The sequence below is a fragment of the Chaetodon trifascialis genome, chromosome 2 (genome assembly GCF_039877785.1).
Source record: "Chaetodon trifascialis isolate fChaTrf1 chromosome 2, fChaTrf1.hap1, whole genome shotgun sequence".
Classification (NCBI taxonomy): Eukaryota; Metazoa; Chordata; class Actinopteri; order Chaetodontiformes; family Chaetodontidae; genus Chaetodon; species Chaetodon trifascialis.
Window position 1 is genome coordinate 9215686 of NC_092057.1, and position 23252 is coordinate 9238937.

The window sequence follows — 23252 nt, forward strand, 5'->3', positions numbered from 1 at the left end:
AAGCTGAATGTATCAATATGATATTGAAATATCAATATGTGCTTTTACACAAGCAGGGCAGAGCAGAATAATGTCTGTTTGGAGAACAAGTCGAGTGAATAGATTTGAATAAAAGTAAGAGAGTTCAAAAAAGAACACTGGGCCACAGGACTGAAATGAGTAATGATCTTCAGTGTAAATTATGACAATTGGACACACTGTGCTTATGAATAATTGAGCTAATGTTATTCCTTACATCTAGGGAAAGGCTTCAGGGTATATGCAGGTTACCGCAGCTTGAGTCCCCCCTTTCTCCCAAATGAAGCCATTATTTTTAAAAAGCTTCCACCCCTGCATAGCCTGTGGTACTAATCTTAAACTAATTGATTGGTGATTTCTTGGACCTAACACACAGGGTAGCTGCCAGTGGAATTTGAACAACAAGCCAAAATAGAAAACTGGGCTCTTTATAAAAATGGAGGCTGTCCAACTGAGCGCCAAAGGGAATTTGCTCTGTGTTTTTTATTTGGTCCCACTCGCCCAAATTAAGTCCTATTGATCTGACAGCAGAGTAATGACGCACATTTGACATCCCATTGTGAACGCTAGTGGGTCTATTGGATTGGCTGCCACAGATGACATAGAGAGGTCAGAGGGAAAGTCATTACTCAATAGGAAACACAATGGAATATCAAAAGCAAAAACAGTCGATCATTACAGCATAATTAGAATGGGTGGTTCACCCAAATAATAAAACATATTTTCGTATTTACCCCTTGAGGTATTTAGTTGTTGAGTTGGTTTTTTTTGCCAAGGTTTTGATATATCTGTCTTAGATTTCTGCCAGTACACCTACACAGCAGAGGCAAAGGGAATTAAATTTCTTTGTGGACTTTCGACCTAAACATGCACATGAGCGTAATCTTCTTCTGTTACTTCAAAACAGATTTACCTCCTTCTAGCTGACCTTTTGAATAGAGGCCATTCTGTAGACATAGATCTTTATAGGTCAAAGAGTAAATGCCACCCTCCAGTCTCACTTTCACCATCAAACTCACACCTCACAGTGGGCGAATTCAAGCTCTGTCAAAACGATGACATCAGGGTTAACCCTGTGGAAAAGCAAATAGGAATATATTACTTCCAGGCCTGACAGGCTGGTCCTTCCTGACTGATCAGACTCAAAAGAGAAAGACGCCCAGGAGGGAGGATCCCAGACTAGCTCACCTTGGCTTGCTCATAACCTGCACTGTCATAGTGAAGTATAAATCTTGGTCTGAGGACCATTTTTGTCTACAAGAGGCAACAGAGAGAGGTAGAATATGGTTAAGCATCTGATGACAGAGGCAGGGAAAGAAAGAAAGATAGGCAGACAAAGGCAGCCGCCATTAATTTCGATCAGGCTCCCAGTCTGGCAGAGTTAATAATATCAGCACGCCCTTCTGACCTTAGACGACAGTACAACATCAACCTCCGCAAATGACTCATTAATTTACCCCATTAAATTGGACAGAGGTGGCAGGCGGGAAAAAAACACTGAGGGGAATGAAATAATTAGACTTTTTAAACCAGATTTTATACCTTTTCATTCGAGATGTATTACAGCAGAGAAAGAGAGGTCAGGATGCCAGTGGTGAGCATTGGACGAGTGGGCAGATAAGGAAACAAAGACGGCTGGCTGAAATTCATATTTTGACAGTGTGGATGTTGATGCAGGGGAAGAGCATAAAGATAATTTGTATGGATGAGAAGTACTTGTCTGTGTGAATATCTAAAGCGTAAAAAATTGTACAGTTAGAGTCATCAGCACTTCTGCCTCTTGTGAGAAAAACATCTGTCTCATATCAAAGGCTCTTTGCAATAATACCAAGCCTTGCTCCTATTTATTTCAACAGATTTCTCCGTAACACCCATACATTTTAACTCAAAATAACAAACCAAATTGAACCTGCAATTAAACCAGGGCATTACTTTCTTCCTCCTTGGGATTACACTCTATAACCATACTGGAAACGAAAAGCGAATAAAATAAAGATAAATAGAAACTTGTGGAATCATACCTCCCAAAGGCACTTTGGTTCATAGCAAGCTCCCGCCCAGAGCAGAGGATGGTCATATATACTGAGTGGAGAGTCATCCAGTCTGGGGCAGAGTATACCCCTGGGGCCTTCACTCCGCTTACCATCCATTTTATCTTCACTGTGTAGTGCAGGGAGCATTTGACATATTTTCAGTTTCTATGCAGACTCGCCTTGAGCTGATACATGAATCCTACGTTGGCTCCTTAACGCCGGCATGTTCAAAATGAGATGCAGCAAAACTCTCACCTCTCAATCTGCCTCTATTTCTACATGTGATTAGGGGCTTCTCTAAAATAGGAGCTAACATCTGCCTTGCCAACCTGAATAACCCACCCTACAGTAACTTGCACTATTGAAATGTAAATTTCTTACCTCACAGCTTCCCTTATCAAAAGAAATATGTTACACCTGTAAATAAGAAATGGGCTAGGAGACAAAAATGCCTACAGGTCTTGAAAGGATTTCCTTTGCGGTATCTACACAGACAGGTAGGCTGGGCCAAAGATGCACACACACGTACAAATACACATACGCACACACAACCCCCCAGCTGGATTGTTATCTATATGCAAAGCATCTCCACTAAGCTATCCACTTTGCTACTGTGGAGGAGACTGAGAATAAAGGACGACCCAATCCCAGCCCTATTTCCCCACCCACACACAATCATTCACAGCAGCATGCACAAACTGTATATACATGCCCACACACCACTGAACATATGTAGTTAGGTGTTTCGAATCGATAAGCATGCTCAACACACTGCTGCCCTGACCTGTTCTTACACTGGCTAATTGCCAGGAAGAACAATTAGCCCGATAAGTATCACTTAATGTCCTCCCCCAAAGAGGGAGATTCAGGCAATTCTAAAACAAACGCACCTAATTCCTCATCCAGCTCCCTCATTATCTCCCTAAATGATGCTTCTATAGGAGCAGGTGTCGGCGGTGCCATGGAATGATTGTTTTGTGAATGGTGGTTTGATGGGATTAGAGAATAGAGGGACAGGTTTAAATCATGAATGGGACTGCTTCTGGTGAGATAGCTGAGCTACAGTGTGCCAGTAATGAGGTAGAAGACGCTTGTGACCACCTTTGCTTTGCTCATTAGTGGGGATTCAGCGGGTCTACGGAAGCCTGCAAGGACCAAAGTGCCCAGTATGAGGTAGTCTGGTGAACAGCTTGATTCTCATTAATTATCACTTAGTATCGTGGGGAAACAGCTAACCTCAGAAACAGCCTCTTAAAATGTCAATGAATTATCATATAATCAATTTTTTAAAAAATCACCTAGAGAGAATACCTCTTTAACACAGGATCCAGCAGGGTAATGACCCATGTCACTGGACACCTCAGAGGAAACATTATCTGTCTTGCTACATTAACATCTATCCCCTTTATTAGTCTGCTGTTGGCATCTGACCTCACAATCTCCCGTACAGCATTCAACTTTGCTTACTCAGCTCACAGCTTCTGCTGGGCAGAAACCCCCTTCCAATAGTCCAAAATATCATGAAGGTCCTCGTCCTTGGCAAACTGAACCTTCTTACGCAGGGCGTGACCTGCTGCTATATAGGATGCTTCCTCTCTGGGGCTTTTCTTGTAAGGCCGGAATCGCTCCCAGATCCGCAGTGTGCTCTCAGATGAATACTCTGGACTGGAGGAGTAGCCAGAGTTGTAGTTGTGGTGACGAGAGGGTGAGAGCTGGGAGTAGGTGGCTGTGGCATCCCTCTTGGTGCGGCCCAATGGCTTGAGGAATGAGGCCTTTTGGGCAGGTGAGGGTGAGTCGTGGACACCCTCATAGTAGAGTGCAGGAAAGGAGTGGCGGTGCTCGGAACTGTGGTAGTCTTGCTGTACCTCCAAGTGATGCTGCTGCTGCTGTCCAGGGCCCACCACCCCACCTCCACCTCCACTCCCATTATTACACCCCATTCCACCCCCATTTACACTCACACCACCACCATTTATGCTTCCCATCCCATTCCCATTGCAGCCCCCTACTCCACCACCTCCTCCACTTCCACTCCCTCCACCACAACCCGCAGGGCTGCCTTTGTCTGTTGGGTACTTGGGCGGATCGCTGCGCTGCTCAGGTATATCTACACTGAACACTCTGGTGCTCTTGACAGATCCCACAGCAGGGGCACCACAACGGTTCTTCACCACAGCAGTGTCAGCACTCAACTGCCTCTGAAGGGGCCGCACTGCATTGGCTGGGGGTGGGTCACGATAAGGAGGGGAGAGGAAGCCCCCACCGCTGATTCCCGGTCGCTCAGACAGAGGCATGACCAGCGGCACTGGAGCCATCGAAGGTGGATGAGGCTGCTGATGTAGCTGAGGATGAGGCTGAGGATGAGGCTGAGGATGTGGCTGAGGATGTGGCTGAGGATGAGGCGGAGGGTGAGACTTTGGATGCACCTTAGGGGAGGAGGCCATGATCTGATCTCCAGGGTGGCCTGGAGAGAGGGGCAGGAGGTTCCGGGGGAGGGACGAGATGCAAGTTGGAGGCTGGGAGGAGGACACAGAGTTTGCATTGTCAGCCGTGGTCACAACATTAGCAGAAGCATCCAGTTTCAGGGCATCAATGCAGTTGTTGATGATCTGGTTCACCTTGTCCACCTCCTTGGCAATGGTGGAGATCTCTGATGCTGAGCCACGGCCGTCGTCATCCGAATCCTCCCCAGCCTCTGTCCCATTCTCAGCCCCACCTCGCATATCCACAACTACTTCCCCTCCTACCCCTGGTCCTCCAACTACCACCCCTCCCTCCCTGCCTTCCACTGCCACTCCTGCCGTCCTCACATCCATGTAGTTTCCTTTGCTGCCTATTGCTTCAGAGAAGGCAGTGGCCATTTTTTCCACCTGTGGCAAGGTGGAGAGGCGAGAAGAACTAGTGTTTGCTGAGCCATGGAGCATGCCCGTGCTTGAGGAGGCAGACGGTGGAAGTTTGCCTCCCGCTCCTCCTGAATGGTGGTGCTGGTGGTGAGCCTGCTCCTGGAGACGCTGCATGGCACCTGGGTCATTGGCCACTGCTGCAGCCGCCTCTGGACCATACCTGAAGAATGACAGATTCACTTTACAACAAACATTGTGAAAATCATTTTGCCCAAACAGCAAGATTGATTGGCCCAAGTAAATTTTGCTAAGTTAATTAGTTTCATCTGAATCATGCTATGGGATAACAGAATTTTTGCTGTTTCAATTTGCACTTGAAGAAATTATTGGCCCAAAAGCATGACCAAAAGTAAAAAGCACAGTTGAAAAAAAAAGTTTTTAATCATTGTTTTATTATGACTATTTTTTAGTCATAATAAATTAAGCTTTTCAGAAATTCAAAACAAAATAAAGTAATACAGCAAAACAACTTCATCTGTGTAGTGGCTCTTCAACAACTCATTGTCACAAGAAGGATTATTATTATAAGCATTAATATAATAATACATTTGTACACATGTACACCACCTTTCATACATGACATGCAGCTCAAAGTGCTTTACAAAAAAGAAATCCCATGCACCACGTGTTTTACATAAAAAAGACATAGAATGAACATAAAAACCAGGATAGAATAGAACAAAACCCACTTGATAATAATGGTAAAAAATAAATTAGAATAAAAATAATCAATGAGCTGGCTTCCCTGATTTCTATAGGTAGTATGTCCCAGAGCTTTGAGGCGTAATTGTGCTTTATCCCTGATTTTCTTTCAGCTGTTGCTCGAAACCTCTAATAAACCAGCAGCAGGGGCTTTTGAGGATGTTATGAACAAGGTATTTAGCAGTGTAGCTTGGTCTTTTCCCATTAAGGGCTTTGTATACACAGAGAAGGAATCAATTCTAAATGTTCAGGAAGCCAGTGCTGGACTAATGTGCTCTGTCCTCTTGGTTCTGGTTCTATGTATGTATGTATGTATGTATGTATGTATGTATGTATGTATGTATGTATGTATGTATGTATGTATGTATAAAACATATATTATAATAAAATCTATATTAAGAAATTAAAAATACCTCATCTCCAAAATAGTTTTCTTCACACTTATAGCTTTCTGCTTCTCTTCCTGGATGCGTCGCCGTCTGAGACAGTAATAGACAAATCCAAGCACAATGACCATGCCAAACAGACATCCCAAAATAGTCATGATGTAGTGGGTAGTTGTGGATGGATTGGTCCGTAGATCCTCTGTTCCCATAGCTCTTGTGGTAAAGGACAGACAAGTATGGTTGTAGCGTTGAGATTTGCTCACAGAAGCCACACAAAAGGTGTAGTTTGTGTGAGGTTTCAGCTTGTCCAAAGTGATTATCTCCTTCTTGAGTTTAAGGGGCATGATGTCTGCAACGAAAGTGTAGTTGTACTGGGAGAGGATGTACATCTTACTGTATGGTCGTGGGATCTGCACGATTAAAGAAGCAGTGTAGAGGGAGATGCTTTGAAGCTTCATAGAAATCTGATGGCTATAGGTGGGATCAGCAGTGGAAGATATGGTTGGCTGGTGGTACAGACCTTGGTCTGGGTTGTCCAAACCCATCCCTGAGCCATCTTGATCTGGCGTCTGGGAGGTCATCCCTGGAATTATCACACCATCACGACACTTAGACAAAAGAGCGTAACGGGCATTTCTTCCATGTCCAGGCACTGGGCTCAGAAGTGGATAACCAGTCATTTCAAGAGGGGTTTCACACTGGAGACGGTCGTAGGTGTGGGTGACATTATTAAATGCCTCCAGCCAGGTGAGAAAGCTGTAGAGATCACAGCCACAGTGGAACGGGTTTCCTGCTAGTTCACATACCATCAGCCTGTTTAGGACAGTGAAGGTAGATGGGTCAAGACGGGCCAATTTATTGGAAGATAAGTCCAGGCTGCTGAGGCTGGGGCACTCCCAGAAGGCATTGGTGGCAATGACCTCAATGAGGTTGTGTTGCAAGAAGAGGCACTGCATTCGACCCAGACCTCTCAACATGCCCTCAGTCAAGTTGGTAAGCTTGTTGTAGCCCAGCTGGAGAACCTGAAACAGAAAGAGAGTAAGCCTTTGAATTTTTTGAAAAATAATGACAAAAGATTCCCAATTTCTTTTATTTCTTAAAGATACACTCTTACAATGTGCTTCAGTGGGATATGTCTCATGAGGACTCAACACACCAGTTGTCTTTTGCTGGATGATTTCGGAACATACTTCTTATTCAGCTTGCATGCATTGAACACAGTTAAAGAAGAAAGTTTGTCCCTTTTTTTGTTCTGTTTACTTTTGGGATTTTCATAAGATATTTACTTTTTTCTTTACTACTTTCTAAAAAGCGAAAAGTCAAGTGGTACCAACTCTAGTTAAATTCCTCACCATTTTGCCATATATGTAAATAGAACATTTAATTAGAGATGCATAAAAGCAGAGTTGTCTTTTTGGCTACGGACCTGTAGGTTGGCCTGTCCAGCAAAGGCCCCATCCTCAATGTAGCTGATCTCGTTCTTGGTTAGATTGAGGTCAGTGAGGTTTGTGAAGCGGAACATGGATGTAAAGAGCACAGCCTTAAGTTTGTTCTCATTCAGCCTCAGGTCATGAACCTAGAAAGACAAGAGAACAGACGACTTTCAGGTGATTGCACCCTCTGGCAGCCATGGAAGAGGACCTGAACTCTTTGCCAAAAATAGCTGCCAAGAGTACACCGCACCTCTAAACATACAAGCTTGCTGTCTAATGAATAATTTCCCCAGTTACACATTTTTATCAAAATTTGTATTTAGTTAATCACAGTCTGTTTGGAAGCAGCTGAACAACCCTCCTTAGAGAGCTCGCAGAGGTAAATGTTTGGACGTTTGGAGTGGAATGTAGTTGCATGTTAACATTACCATTGGATGCTTTAATAAATTATCTTCAAGTTTTTCAGTTTTAAACATTCAATCAGCAAATTGCAGATGGTTACACTAACTGAAATACTTGACAAAACACTTTAAAATGTGTATAAAAAGAGATGCTGCATAAAACTTAAATAAAATAGAATGTGATAATTTGCTCATCCTTTTGGATAAAGATTCAATAGAAAACCATACAAACACAATATATTGAATGTTTTACCTCATCAGCTTCAGTGATTTTTGGAAATATGTGCTTATTCTGAATTTGATGCAGCAACACATTTCAAACAAGTTGGGACAAAAGACTGGGAAAGTTGTGGAATGCTCCAAAAACACCTGTCTGCACTTTTTTGGAATAAGGGGTTGTAGAAAACAACAAGCCGCTACATAAAGGAATAGCATTAGCACAAAACAATTCAAACACAACATCTGGTTTTGGTTCATGTATCTCTTCTATTCCACCAATTTAACCGATTAAGCAATGATTTGCTCCAATAATATCATCACAGCCACATAACGATTTAGATATTATTGCTGCTATTGTCATCATCAGTGGACACATTAATGTAGCCCAGTAACTGCATTGGATTAAGAATGTACATTTTTAGTAGTGAAAATGATTACCTTATTAATACTGTATTACTATCATTGTCATGGTTATCACCACAACCAACATTCACACAATAAATTGCAAGCACTGTACTGAGTGCGCAGAAGATTTGACTGACTTGCACCTTTGCAAAAGTCACTGTCACAATTAATGACATGCTCTTTAGCTGACACCATCTTCTCTCAGAGTGCATGTAGGCATACGGTTTAATAGAGGTGGCTGTAGTGGTATAAAAGGCCTACTGATAGATAAGACCATACTGACCGTGCTGTTGATGTGCTGGGGGATGGTCTCATATGGAGGCTGGTTCTGACTGCAGATAGCCAGCCAAACGTATCCTTTATCCCCCTCTATCAGCCAGCAGTCCCCTTTCACCATGGCAGGCAAGTGGAGGAGCAACAGTGCAGGGAGCAGGAGAAACAGGGAGGGAGACAGGGAGGACAAACGTGGTCTGCTGGCCATGGTGTGGATTAGGAGTGTTTGAGGTCGTCTCAGTAGAAAGGAGGAAAAGAAATGAGTTGAAGGGAAGAAGGCAGCAAGCAGCAGTTTCAAATCAGGAAGGGTGCAGGTCAGGGGCAAGCAGGCCAAATCTGAGTAGAGACAAAGGTGAACGGTGGGGCGTCTTCACGGTGATTAAAGCTGAGCTTGCAGCATGGCAGCAAGTCCTGTCCCCATTTTAGGTGTTCCACGTCAAAGGGTTTTGGAGACTGTCACCCCAGCAGCTACTCATGGCCCCTGACAACCGTACGTCTTGACAACAGAGATGAGGAAATACTCCCTCTCAGAGAAAGGCAGAAGGCCTATATAACAGAGAGAGAGAGGGAGGGGAGGGAGGGAGAGGGAGAGAGGGAGGGAGGGGAGTATATTAACATTAATAGTGATAATGACAAAATGATTAAGAGTAGGCAGAAAATTGTAATATAGTTCACATATCCCCTGATGGTTTTGAATTAATTGAGTTTAGGTCTCATTTCTACAAGCACCGTGTATATAAAAAAAAAACAGGTATATGAATCTAATACCCATGCTACCCAATCCCTTCAAGGTAATACACCACAGTAATAAATCCATTAACTGCCATGATTATTTCATTAAGTCTTAATAAAGCCCAGAGAAATATATTTTGACTTTTCATACGAAACCAGGGATTTTTATGTTCTGTAATTATTCATGTTCACGAAAATAACAGCCAAGTATGAGAATAAATTGCAGCTCTTCCGCTCACACATTAGCATATGATGCACCAATAGAAATGGAAATTGCCAAGAGAATGAAAGCAACGCCGCATTTCTTTGGTGTTTTTGTCACTGTTTACAAGGTTCGCCAGCTTGCAGCTGCAGTTATATTATTTCAACTATGAGGTACATAATGAAACAATAAAAATTTAATAGCTGCTGTTATATAGGGGTGAAAACGGGGAGATGGGCTAAGTGGAAAACAGAGGAGGGCTGTTGTAATTTGCATGTTTTAACAGGATACTAGCTGACATTTAGCTATTTACCTTTCTCAGGGGATTAACTGTGGATTAGGCTCTAATCCAGCATAAAATATTATGTATCTCATCACCACAGCTCTGACTCTTTTAATTTGTTTCCAAAGTTTTGATTCCCTCCCAGGGAAAAGTTATCTAGCCACGACATGAATGACAGGAAATTGATAGCAAGAACAACTGAGTAATAAACTCTTCTTAAGTAGTTTCTCTCTCTCTCTCTCTCTCTCTCTCTCTCTCTCTCTCTCTCTCTCTCTCTCTCTCTCTCTCTCTCTCTCTCCCAAATAAAATCTCTCTATATTTAGGCTGTCTCAGGCAGATGAAGAAAATATAACCTGCTGCAAGAAATGAAGCAATGACACAGTGTCACCCAATCTACTCAGCAGTAATGGAAGCTAACTTTGGATGCTTCTGTTAAACTGGCCCATCCCTAATAGCCCGCCCTCCTCCTCCTCCTTCTCGTCGTCTATCCAGACTTGCACCCGTTAGCCTCCCAGTCACTTCTCATTTCTGTCGCACCACAACCCGAGCAGCTCTCAGTCCTCCCTTCAAATTGTTCCATGAAATTGATATTGACAATTCAATTCCTTCACCAAGGGTCTTCAATTTGCCTTTGACCCAGCACTGTTGTCGTCCTTACAGCGTGTAAAATAAAACACCCACAAAAAAAAAAGCACTTCACAGCTTTAGCTCAGTGGAACAACAGCTAAAGTAACCGCCTTTTTCATCTTGATAATTATGAAACTTTGCAGCACAGATTTGCAGCACAGCGATTCCACCGCCTTAACCGCTGCTAAGTAGAGCAGGTGTGTGAATTTGAGCATTAGTTCATGGCACGTCGTGATGAAAAGAAGCAAGCAAATGGAATTATTCATCAAACGACTATTTGGACATTACACTGACACAGATACTCATTCTCCGTCTTTCACCCTGATTCTGAATTCCTTCTCTTCTCGCTCTTTGAAGATGACTCCATGTCTAGTGTTGTGATGAAGTGATACGATCCTTCATATTCTCGCTACATTCCCTTAAACCCTAATGAAAACAACAAGGCCTCTGGCACACTGCTGCAATTTAAGAAGATTTTGAGGAACACAAAATTTACTGTGTTGCGCTTGTGATTACCGTTCTGCTGTTTCTCCCCGTCGGCAGCTCGTATTTACAGCGTATCTGATACAACATGACTTGTAGCCTGACGTGGTATTTACTGCTCTACAGACATGAAAGGTAAATCAGTCAAGACTCATTTGAAAGCTAGTTGTTTACTGCTGAGTCCAGTCACAATACCTAGGAACAGCATAGTATTTTTTATTTATAATGCCGTAATGACCCTGACCACACCACTCCACTCTGTCTTATCATCTGGGCCAATCTCCCGTCTCTCTCTCATTTTGTATCTGCCGGTTTGCTTCTTTCTCCACTGTTCTGTCCCTCTCTTTCTTCTGCCTGCATTGTTTCAAGCCTGCTTATCGCTCCTGCCTTTCAACTAGAAACACAAATGAATATGCTTCATCGCCAAAACACAACCTGACACCTTTTGTGTGCTATCGCATCCCCTCCTTGCTGCTTTTATCACATTCTTGCCATTGGTTTTATTTTGACAAGAAGCCAGAGGAAGAGACAGCCTTGTTCCCCCCCCCCTTTTCTTCTCCAAACCAGACTCTCGTTGTGTTTAATTATTGTCCCTGATAGCTGGGCTTTAATTAAAGCTTTGCATCTGACAAACAACACTAATGATGTCAGGTCACAGAAGCAAATACAGAGTTACCAAAATTAAGACCAGGAGGGGCTGAGGGCCATGAGTGTGTTTTGTGCATGTTTTGTCTTCCTTGAAATCATGAGATCAGAATCAGAAAGTAGGATCCAAATCTCAGAGTGATGTTGAAATAATGATCTTCAATGTTTTATGACTACATATCTTTTTCCATGTTATTTCAATAGTTGATACAACAGTGAGTCAGGGTAAACGCTTTATATTATCAATTCACAATAGCCTCTATGGTGAAAAAGACATGTCTACTTGCACAGAACAATAATATCTTCAGAGTATCAAAAACCTCAAGGCACTGTTTGACAAGTGAGCGTAGGCAAGTCAGTGCAAAAATATTACTCCAGTGAAGAGTTAGTATCAAAGTTTTATTGTTTTTCTTCTGCAAAAAAGGAGGCTTACCATCAAAATACACATACAGAAAGACTACTACTAAAATAAACTGCACTGAAGCAGTGCTTCTTTTACTACTTTTTTGATGCTCTGTAACATTTTACATCAGTAAATTTACCCAAGGATGCATGCTCTTTAACAAGACAATGACAGGCATGCTAGCTGCTCTGTGAGGCCAAACTTCGGCACTGTTGTGCTTTGAGCAAAATGCTGCAATGCTCAGAATGACAACACTAATACTAATATATTGATACTAAGAAGCATGTTAGCAAGAAACATTTGCTAATTAGCAAGGAGGCTGATGGAAATGTCATTAGTCCTTCAAGTCTCAAGTCCTATGTGGATGTGGAAATGATGGAAAAAAAAACAACCCCTTATTGACATCTATACAGTTACACACATTAATATCCAAGTAGATTATAGTACACCGACAGTTAACTGATTCATCATTGTAAGGCTGCACTGGCTCCTCCTCTCATGCTTTTCATGTGATTCTAACCAGCAACTTTCTAAACATTGAAGTTTCCCTTTAGCAAGAACGGTCAGAAATTTATCCATTTCCAGCTGAAGGGTGAATGATTTCAGTTAATATAAGCAAAGCAAACCCCCGGACCAGAGGACTGACTGTCATTAGTATTCTAATGACACACAAACCTTTGTGGAGTTTGACTTGCTCACTGGCTTACTCGTTGCCACCTGCCTTTTCTTATCCATATTTACTAAACTCTATCCATGCGTTCCATTCATGACACAGCCATTATGGACCTGATTGACTGCGCAGTTTCACAGAAAATTGGAATGACTTCATTAAGGTTCCAGATGGACTTTAAGATGGAGTAAAATCGGAAAAAATGCACAAAAATGGCTTCACAGGAAAAGAAAAATCTGCAAAGGGCAGTTTTTGCTTCAAGGTATCGTGTTAGAAAATACTTAATACTGCACTGTAAGTGTGTGGGAGAGAAGGACAGGGGTCACAACGTGAGGACAAATGTTTGTCAGGTTTTGATTTTCTAAACTGCACACCTCCACCCAGGAACTACAGATGGTAGTTATCTTTTAGCTGTATCTGCCAAAACATATATTGTGCTTTATCTCTGCTAAATGAAAGATAGAATAAATGCAAGTCTGGTCTCCAAAAGGTTATTTGCTTTAGCGTGTATTAGGAAGATGGGGTTTTAGGACTAAGGTTAGAATGGGGCTTATATTAAAGTCGCGGTAAGGGAGCTTTGGTGCTTTTGGAGAATATACGCCTCTGGGACAAGAATGAGTCAATGTCGGCATGAGTAAAGTTTAAGAAACAAGGAGCACAAGAGTACCACAACTACCCTGGAGACCAGGCTACGAACATTTCCACTGAGTGGGAAAGAAGAAAGACATATATACAGGAGGCAGAAACAGTGCAGAGGGATACGCTGGGGAACATGACACCAAACAGATTTTCCCACAGTTTGTCAGTGAAGCAGTCAAGCGATCAACCAGTCAGACAGCCAGCCAGCCAGCTTCTCAGTTTGTCAGCCAGTCAATCAGTCCAGTCCGTCAGCGGACCCAACAGCCAGCCAATCAAAAATCGACTCAGTCAGCCAGACAGCAGGTCAATCCCTGGATCACCCGACCAGCCAGTCAGTCGTCTAGTCAGTCATCCAGCCAAGTACCAGTGTGCAAAGCACCATGGAAGCGGAGCTAAGAATTATGCCTATTAGTGCTATCTGTGCAACCCAGCCTGCCAACCAGCCAGCCTGCCTGCTTTACCTTCAAAGCTGCTGCACTGTTCCTTCAAATCCATTTTCTCGCTCTTTTCTCTTCTCTCTCTTCCTTTCAACCTTTCACAAAGCTGCTGCACTGTTCCTTCAAATCCTGTGCATACAGAATATTCTCTCTGTCTGATTTTCCCAGCTTCCTGTATTTCATGTGTTTCTGCGAGTCTCCACGCTTGCATTATTTAATTTTTTCTTTCACTAAATATGTTTCTCTGGCTTTCTTACTTTCCTTGGTCTCCCATCTCCCACTTTCGGTGGCAATTACATCATGATCTTTTCCGCTCTACTGCTAGTTTAAAGGCTCTATATATTTTCAAGACTTCAGAATAATAATTGGTAGACTTGTGCAGTTCATTGCAGTCATTGCTTACAAACCGTGCAGGAAAATAAATATTTTCTTTTTCTGAAAAAACAAAAAACAAAACATCACTGCTGTTTACAATTAATGACACAATGAAAAAAAGAATCCCTATGCACAAAAGTAAACAGTAGCTGCATTAAGCAAAAAGATGCAGGTTATTTCTGAAGGAACATATCCCCTAACAACCATCTGAAATAATGGTTATGAATTTTTCAACAAATGTGTGTTTGTGGAAATTAAATATTAAAATTCAATAACAGATACACGGATGCTTACAACTGATGCAATAGCTCTTTAATTGGTCTTCTTCCTGCCTTTCTTACATTTCCTCTCTCCCCAGCCCATTCTCTCTTCCATGCCCGCTCAACCTATCCCATCTCTCTTTGTTTAAAGTGGATGGAACATCTGTTGCTGTCGACCACACGAACTCCCACGGGGAGAGCAGACCAGGGAAGAAGTTTTCAGCCCCTGAGGGCTTTCAGCCACTCGCTGTGTTGTGTGAAAGCTGGGTCCATTTTGCATATATCAGCTGTTAGACAAGTGGAGCATCGCAGGACAGCGTCAGAGACGGGGAAGTTTTGGATTCAGTTACACCATCAACCAGGAATCTTTGCTGAACATGATGCTACCAACGTTTGTTTTCTTAACAGTTTAACAAATGTTTTCCCTTTTTTAAAAATGACTCTTCCTCTCCACATACAGTCTCCTGAAGGCTTATAGTAATCATAATGAAAGTAATACATTTCATTCATACATCGCTTTTCCAGATACTCAAAGATGCTCTACACATCAATTACGCTACTTTGGGCCTTCAAATATTAAAAGCAGATCCTGCAGGTAAATGGAACTTAAATTGGTGCTCGCAAAATACCAGAAATACCATTTCAGAAAAACAGAAAAGAAAATATTTCTCTAGAAAGAGTGCCAGGGAATTGGAACTAGTTTCTCCTGAAGAAATGGTCTCTTGGCTGGACTTTTAAATTTCACCAGTTTTGCAGTGAGGCCTGACTCACTTAACTGACTTGCCCACTCTATCTTAACAGCTTCAGTCACTGGTTTCCCAAATTTCCCAAACAGCTTTCAGCAGCCCTCAGAGAGGGAGATGAATGTTCAACACAGCAATTATATACCGCATGAGGCTATCTATGAGCTATATAAACAATGTCTGATCTGAGCCGGGATCAGAGCTCTTCAGGCAAAGCCTTAAACAGCGCTAGGCTGCAGTTTCCCTGGCTGCTTGCTCACTTGTAATCTGAGACACGGAAGTTGTTTGGTGTTGTTAGATTACCACGACCCCAGTGAGGGTCTATTCCAGTCTGATGTTCCTGCTGTTTCTCTGGATGAGGCTCAGCCATGCTTAGATGTGCTCTCACAAACCTAACCCAGAAGCATGCCCAAGGCCATTCTCCATAACTTGTGAGTGATTGCATGAATGAGGGATCCTGTTTCATCCTATTGTACAATGTTTGTGTGTTCTTTTACTTCTGCCATGTTTTATCCTGCGTGGTGTGTAACAGTGGGAAGAGCAGTGCAGCATCTGGGACCACTTCACCACTTTTTTTTTTTTTTTTTTTTGCCTTCTTTTGCCAAACTGGACTACTTCTACAACTGCTCCATGACAGTGACCCACTGGAGCAAAGAGTGCTCTTCAGTAAGTGCGACAAAGCAAAAGAAGCATGACGCTGGGGCTATCAGGTGGAACAGTGAAGTCAGTCCGTGTCATGTCACACTATCTGATGTAATTCATGCAAGTCGTTAGAGACGCCACACTATGATTGGTCAAGGTCAAACTTGAAGTCCGCCATGTCTCTCGGACAAGTCTCGGTAAGAATTTCCCACCTCTGTCGCCTAATCTGACGCAGTGAGCATCTCCAAAGATAAAAATATCATGCAGGCTTACGGTATATTGACAAATTTTGAAATATCTTTGATTTCTGCCTCCAGCTCAGTTCAGTGGAGGCGAATGGAATTTGTTTGTGCCGCTTACAGCATTGAAAAATGACATTTAAAAAAAATTCAATAGCAATTTGTCTTTTCAGAAACCATGCACCGGTTTCTCTGGATAATCCTCAGCCTTCACACCGAACTGTTATTATTGGAACTAATTGGAGGCCTGTCTTCAGATATCTATATTTGTGAGGTCTGATTTGACAGGAAGAGGCATACACATGTGTACATATGCATTCAAATAACAATTTTCTTTAGTGTCATGAGGAGTGCATTGAATCCAAATGTACAGAGCTACCAGTAGCATATCGGCCTTCATTATAGTGAGTTTCGCTGCTCGTATAAGTACCATATGTGCCCTTGTGCGTGTGCTCGTCTGCTATACCTCTGTGTCTTAATTACTTTTAAAAGCCATGCAGAAGCTCTCCCCTCCAGCTTTACTCAGCAGGTATGTTGAAATAACAGCCCTCTTTGGGAGAAGCACTTTCTTGCCTGGGAGGGAGGCAGCAAGAGGAAGAAATACAATGAGGAGAGGAGAGAGAAAGTGAGGCAGAAAGGGGATCGCAAACGGGAGGAACGAGGAATATATGATGGATTGTAGCATGAATTAAATTCCTCTGTTTTAATTCTGCCTCTCAGTCATTCCAACAGGTTAACCCAACTGAGGTTTGAAGCTCTTTATTGACATTGGCCATTATATGGAAATGAGACATGAGGATGAGGGGGAAGAGGATGATGAAGGAGAGGTGCAGAGAGCAGTCTTTAAGCACACATTTTTCCATAAACCCCATATTGAATCCCCTGAACCCAGGGTAGAACGGATAAAGAGTTTCTTCGGAAGTGCTACATCTCTCTCCGAAGAAGTAATTAATTCATTATGAATTGCTACTTTTGCTGTTTTTTGCAGTGATACCAGCAGGACGGAGTGGTTGCACATATGCACACTTATTCACACATGGAAACTGTCCAGTGTAAGTGCCATCCTCGTCTTTGTTGGCTCCTGAAGCAGCTCAGGCCCAGTGCCTGGCTCAGGAGTATGAGCGTATTGAAATGCTGCACAGTTTGGTGCTAACATATGCTGAAAACTGACATATGTCCTAATGGCTGCCAATTTAAAGGGTCACTTCACCCAGATGACTAATTGCCACTTGCTCCCAGAGATAAAAATCAATACACTGGCAATTTGTTTAAATGCTTTAAATAAGCTATGTCTACATTTCCTTTCTGCCACTTACACCTATCTACAGACTGACAGTGTGTCCCATCACAGTTCCTTGAGGTCCTTTTTCTATATTTTGCACTTTATTCAAATTGTACTCAAATGATGGACGCTTGCAATGTAGTTTTATCTAATCCGGTGATTGCAATGGACGTATCCAACAACATTACCAGTATCTTTACACACTATGTACACTGACCACGTTTCACTACAGGTTTTGTTGTTTTCTTCAGCTACTTTATCTTAATTTTCTGTCTGATTTCTTTACCTTACTGTGCAAATACATGCAGCAAAACTATTTCCTACTAGTGTACTTGGTGAATAAAGTCTGATTCTGATTTTTCTCGACAAGTGACCTCTTGGAGATGTGTGAATGATGAAAGTTCTCATTAACTAAAAAGTTGAAGTACTTTGACATTGTTATACCTGTCAAAATATTCGTGGGTTATGTTGGATGTTTGGGTTATACAAGAAAAAAAAGCTTCTCAAAAACAACAAAAGCTTCAGTCAATTATGACTCAAAAATCCACAGAGGGAGGATTTCATGGTGGATGGATGGGACAGCTGGTTGCTTACCATAGCCACAATTTTCCCCTAGTCCTAACCAGGTTATTTTTGTTTGTAAACCTTATTAAACCTCAATTTTAGTGATGTCAGACCAGAAACTTGTGTCTTTCAAAACCCGACCAAATTATAGTGGCCAAAGTAAACCTGACAAGTGATCTTGTTTTGCAGAGGGAGAGGAGACAAAACACTTGTTGCCATATTATTTTTCTTTTAACCATGAAGGCAGTCTGTCCCTTATCTTAGCCACGTATCTTGAGTGCCCTAAACATAACCTCAACCATAGATGTAATAGATCCGAAAAGACACATATTATTCAGATACAGTCATATGAAAGTTTTTAGAAAATGATATCAACAAAGCTATCGTGTCATTTATGTGTAATGACCTGCTGGTATGGCCCTTCAGGCACATTTATTTGAAAACATAATGAATCATCACTGAAGGAAAACACAATACAAAGTAAGTCTGTCTACAAGGCTTGCTCCATTGCCATCTGATTGCATACTGTGTAACTACAATATTCTGTCAATCATACACAAGCATCAGTCTGTCAGCAAAATCATCATTTTGACAGCAAACGAGCACTGCAGAACTCATCGTTCTCCACAAACTGTCACGAATCAAGTTGTCCAGGGACAGAAGAATCAAAGTGATGGCTTTGTTTTGCCGCACATCGACAGATAACGGTGGAAATCAACAGGGGGGAGTGGGCACATACAATCAAATCAGCAGGTACATGTGCAGCTACAGATACAATATGAGTCCTTTCTGTGCGTGTGTGTGTATGAAGAGGAGACACAGGCACATATAGATACACTGAGAGCCTCTGATACACAGAGACACGATGGGGTGCATGTTGGAGAGTCATCAGTCACCGTAATTGCGTTTAAACAGACTGAGGTGTTTTGTCTTGTCCTGCTAAAAGTGTGGCAGCGACAAATGCAAACACATCATTCCTCACAAGACTGCATCTGTCTGAGATGAGTTAAGAGGAAAGGAAGAGAAAGGGAGTGGGGGTTTAGGTTTGTGAGTTTTAAGCTTCTTATTTATTTTTCTCTCCCTCTCTCTCTCTCTCTATATATACTCCTGTCTTATTGTATTTTTCAAAAACAGAACCCTTCCTTTAGGAGTCCTTTTTGGTCTTTTTTTTGATTGCCTGGAACTGGAATAAGTTATGAAAAGTTTGAGATGAGAGATAGAAGTTTTGTTATTTGGACCCTCAGCCTCCCCCTGACATTAAGTAGCAGCTGTTGTCATCTTGGGTTTATTGCAAAATTAAAATCTCCTCTCATTTTGTATTTATGTATATTATTTTGTCTCAGTGTTTTTCAACTCTCTTCATGAAGGCCTCAGCTTTGGCTGCTCCAATAAAAGAGCAGCATCTCCCCTGTACTGGCCCCTATGACCTCTATGACCTCGCACTGCACGGCAGAAGCCCAGACGGCCCTCACTAAGGTGGATAAAGTATGACTGGAGTGCCAGTGGAAGAGTGGAAGAATATTCAGGCGACCTTGCAATCCATAATTCCAGTTATAATCTGTAATTTTTCCCCCATTATCCAGTCAAAACTAAGTAACATCTGTCTTAACTTTCCTCTTTGTTGTCTTTAATTAAATCTGTGGCTTTTGAATGAAATAAAACGGTGTACCTACGGCTGGGCGATAAAACGATAGCGATATGTCTCGCGATAGACACGTCGTCAATATCAACAAAAAATGCGTGCGATAAAGCATTCCAGAATTTTTTTTTTTCTTCATCGGAAGAAACCTGAAGTTGCGAAGCGAGGTTGGTTGCATGAACAAAGGCACTCGCTCTCAGGTAACTGAGCAACGTAGGGCGTAATTGCTAATCAGTGAGAGAGACACGCTAACACGCCAATCATATAACATTATCAAGTTTGGTTGTGCCATCTGGTTGTCTCATGTTTGATTCTTCGCGAGGAGTGAGATGAGAAATAGAAAGTGAGCGCTGCAGCGAGCGAAGAAATCGTCGATAAAACGGGCAGTCAGCTCGCCAGTATGGCAGTTTTTTGGATTTTATAAGTCGGACCATAGTCAGACCAATGTGGTCTGTAACTTATGCAAGACTTTCGTCCCCACCAAGACCGAGAAAAAAAAGAGACAAGTAGGAAATCTTCGGGTTTCAGAAAGCCACATGTTCACTATGATGATCAGCAGGTACAATGTTTACAGTACAATGATCATGATCTTAGTTGATCACTTCATATTGTGTTTTACTTAGTGATAATGCAGTTGGTTATGCGGGTTTGGAAGCGTAAGTTATATTCACTGGTATTGAATTACTTAACTGGATGGATTTAACCACAGGATGATGTATACACATTGATTTGATTGATTTATTTTAATGTGAAATGTAAAAACACCCACTAGTGTGCCCTGCTGCATCACATTGCCTCTGGTTCAATGAGGTATTTATTTTAATATTTTTTTAAAAGATTATACTAATTTTTAGTTTAGTTTTGTGTTGGAGGGATGCATAGCTGTGCATAGAGAAAAAAAACTGACCGCATGAACAGAGATGAGCAGAGTGATGCGCGTGGGTGCACTCAGCTTCTGTGGTCAGTGCAGCACCTTGAATTGATTATAATGGATGTGCTCTGCTGTGGGCATGTCTAATGTATTTTGCTCATTGGAGTGTTAAAATTTGCTAATTAGCAATAAACAAAAGGTACAGCTGAGGCTGAGGGTGTCATTTGTTTTGCAGATATTTGATCTTAAATGAACATTTTGGGCTGCACGGTGGCGCAGCAGGTAGTGCGCGTGCCACACAGCAAAAGGTCACAGGTTTGATTCCCGGGTCGGGCCTTTCTGTGTGAAGTTTGCATGTTCTTCCTGTGCATGTATGGGTTCTCTCCTGGCACTCCGGCTTCCTCCCACGGACCAAAAACATGCTCATTAGGTTGATTGGTGACTCTAAATTGCCCCTAGGTGTGAGTGTGAGTGTGAATGGTGTGTGTATGTGCCCTGCGATCGGCTGGCGACTGGTCTAGGGTGTACCCTGCCTCTCGCCCGTTGACAGCCGAGATAGGCTCGAACATTTTGACCTGATAATAGTGTTAGATGTAGAGTTAAAGGATCACCAACATTTTCACAATTCATCCTGAGAGGTACACGAATGTCTCTCCATCCAATAGTTGTTGGGACATTTCACTTTAAACCGCAAATGTCAACCTTATGATGGCACTAGAGGAAAAGTCAAGTCAAGAGGAATCAATCGAATCATTACTATGCATCCAGTATGAATACCTGTCCAATTCCACGGTGAGTCATACTGCCAGGATGACTAAATAAACAAACTGATAGACAGAAACCTGCACCCCACAGTAAGGAACGAAACTGCAGCTCTTTGACAGTTTTTGTCTTTAAAGTGGGTAGTAACTGAAAAATTCTGTCTTGGTTCTGATGTTCCCTTGCAGTCTATTTCCTGTTGAAATCTCTGTTTGTTTCAGTAGCTTCACTTGCTGTTTTTGTGTTTTACCACCTTGGTGATTACTGATTAGTTTCACCCTTCATTAATTCCTCTCTCTCCTCACCAGTCTATCTAAAGACCTTGTGTGGCTCCACTACATCCCGTCAAAATGTTGTACCCCCTCGAAACTATAGGCCTAGACCTCCTTTCACTTGGTAGACCCTTTGATAAGTCTCAAAATATCTTTGTCATGACAGATCTGTTCACATGCAAGTCAAACTTCTGGTTGTCCTACCAGAGTCCATTCAGACTGAGGAGCCAATGCTGAGTTTACCTTTATGCAGCATTTTGTAGATGTTATGGCATGACTAAGAGCAGGACAACCCCTCACCATCCCACTGGCAAAGGTATTGTCAAGCAGATGAATCAGACTCAACTCAACTTTGCTGCTTACAGGTAGAAAAGCAGTTTAGGTTGTCAGAATATCTTCCAGAGCTGCTACAGGCTTACAGCAATACAGTCCACGGTGCTACAGGGAGGTATGGCCCCCTCCTTCCTAATGTCTGGTTGACATCTGAGACAGCCAGTGGATATGAAGTTAGGAGCAGGGCCATGGCAGCAATGCTGTGATCACAGAAATTGGGTGAGGGACCACCATCAACAGCTATGTTGAGTGCAGCAGCTTTTGCAACAGTTTGTCTTGCCAGCCCATTGCAAAAACAAACAGGTCTGTGACAGTCAATTTCACGGTCCATTATCACAAAGAATGTCATGTCTTTTCATTAATCAATCACACCTTTTAAAACTATGCTTCACACCTAGCAAAGGGGTCAACCACGCCTCCTCACCACGCTAAAGGTTACAGCCCCTTCCTCGAGTTCTTCTGAGAATTTTCCTAAATCACTCCTAAGCTAGGAATATTGAAAAAGATTCAGTTTGTAGCTCTCTGAGTGTTTGTGAATATGGCCCCTGGACTTTTAAGCTTTTATTGCTTGTTTTGCAGATTTTAGTTCACTCAGTTGTTAAGATTCCGGTGGTTCACAAAACCTGCATCAACAAAGTCTGAAATGATGTAGACCATCAGACTTTCTGTCAGTGGAAGTTAATGAATCAGAATGAGCTGAGACATGACAAATGCTTTCAACTCTCTGACAAACTTCGTGTTGATAGTTGTTACAGATACAGCTGCACCATGACGAATCCCATTTGTGCATGAAGCTCCCAGATGGTCACATCCATAGTTGAAAGAAAGCTACGTGATGTAAGCTTTTTGGACATATATGTGACGACATGTGATGACATTTTTTTCACTTGTCCATCAGAGTCTGGGTTGCCCTGTTTGGCCTTTATAGAAATTGTGAGGAATGTGTTTTGTGCTAATTACTGGTAAAAAATGACAAATACTTAGTGCTCTATTGAAAACTGAACACATTAAAATGATTTCTTGTTACCCTGCGCCAAGCCTTAGTTGTACCCATCTGCTTTGGTGATCTCTTCAGAACTTGTGCACATGACTCATCTTAATTATTTTGTTGTCAAGTTCTGCAAACTTGCGGCACCATTTTAATGATTTGACGTGCAAACACAGCAGTCTCTGTCCTCTAGCAAATTCTTGTAACAGTAAGTTTCTTTTTGTTCTTTTAGCATGGTTTAGAAATTATATTACATCAAGAAATAAATGTACAGAGCCTTAGGTGGAGTGCCCAGCAGGTGGTTCAGTAAATACTGTGAAAGCGGACAAGTTGTGATTTACAGATTCATAACTTGGTTGGGATGTAATGTGTACTGACAGCTGAATTATGC

At 42.2% G+C, this 23252-nt stretch overlaps 1 protein-coding gene across 1 annotated transcript in view; it reads right to left on the bottom strand.

The window, feature by feature from the left end:
• Positions 1-1983: 1983 nt before the first annotated feature.
• The window catches only part of LOC139340536 (protein phosphatase 1 regulatory subunit 29-like), a 236834-nt gene continuing 215565 nt past the window's right edge, over positions 1984-23252 (bottom strand). Inside the window, exons 5-8 of the mRNA XM_070976414.1 lie at positions 8784-9319; positions 7469-7618; positions 6070-7064; positions 1984-5114 (exon numbers count right to left, since the gene is read on the bottom strand). Of these exons, the coding sequence (XP_070832515.1) occupies positions 3524-5114; positions 6070-7064; positions 7469-7618; positions 8784-8981 (2934 nt within the window). The 5' untranslated portion in view covers positions 8982-9319 and the 3' untranslated portion in view covers positions 1984-3523. The remainder of the gene's footprint in view (positions 5115-6069; positions 7065-7468; positions 7619-8783; positions 9320-23252) is intronic.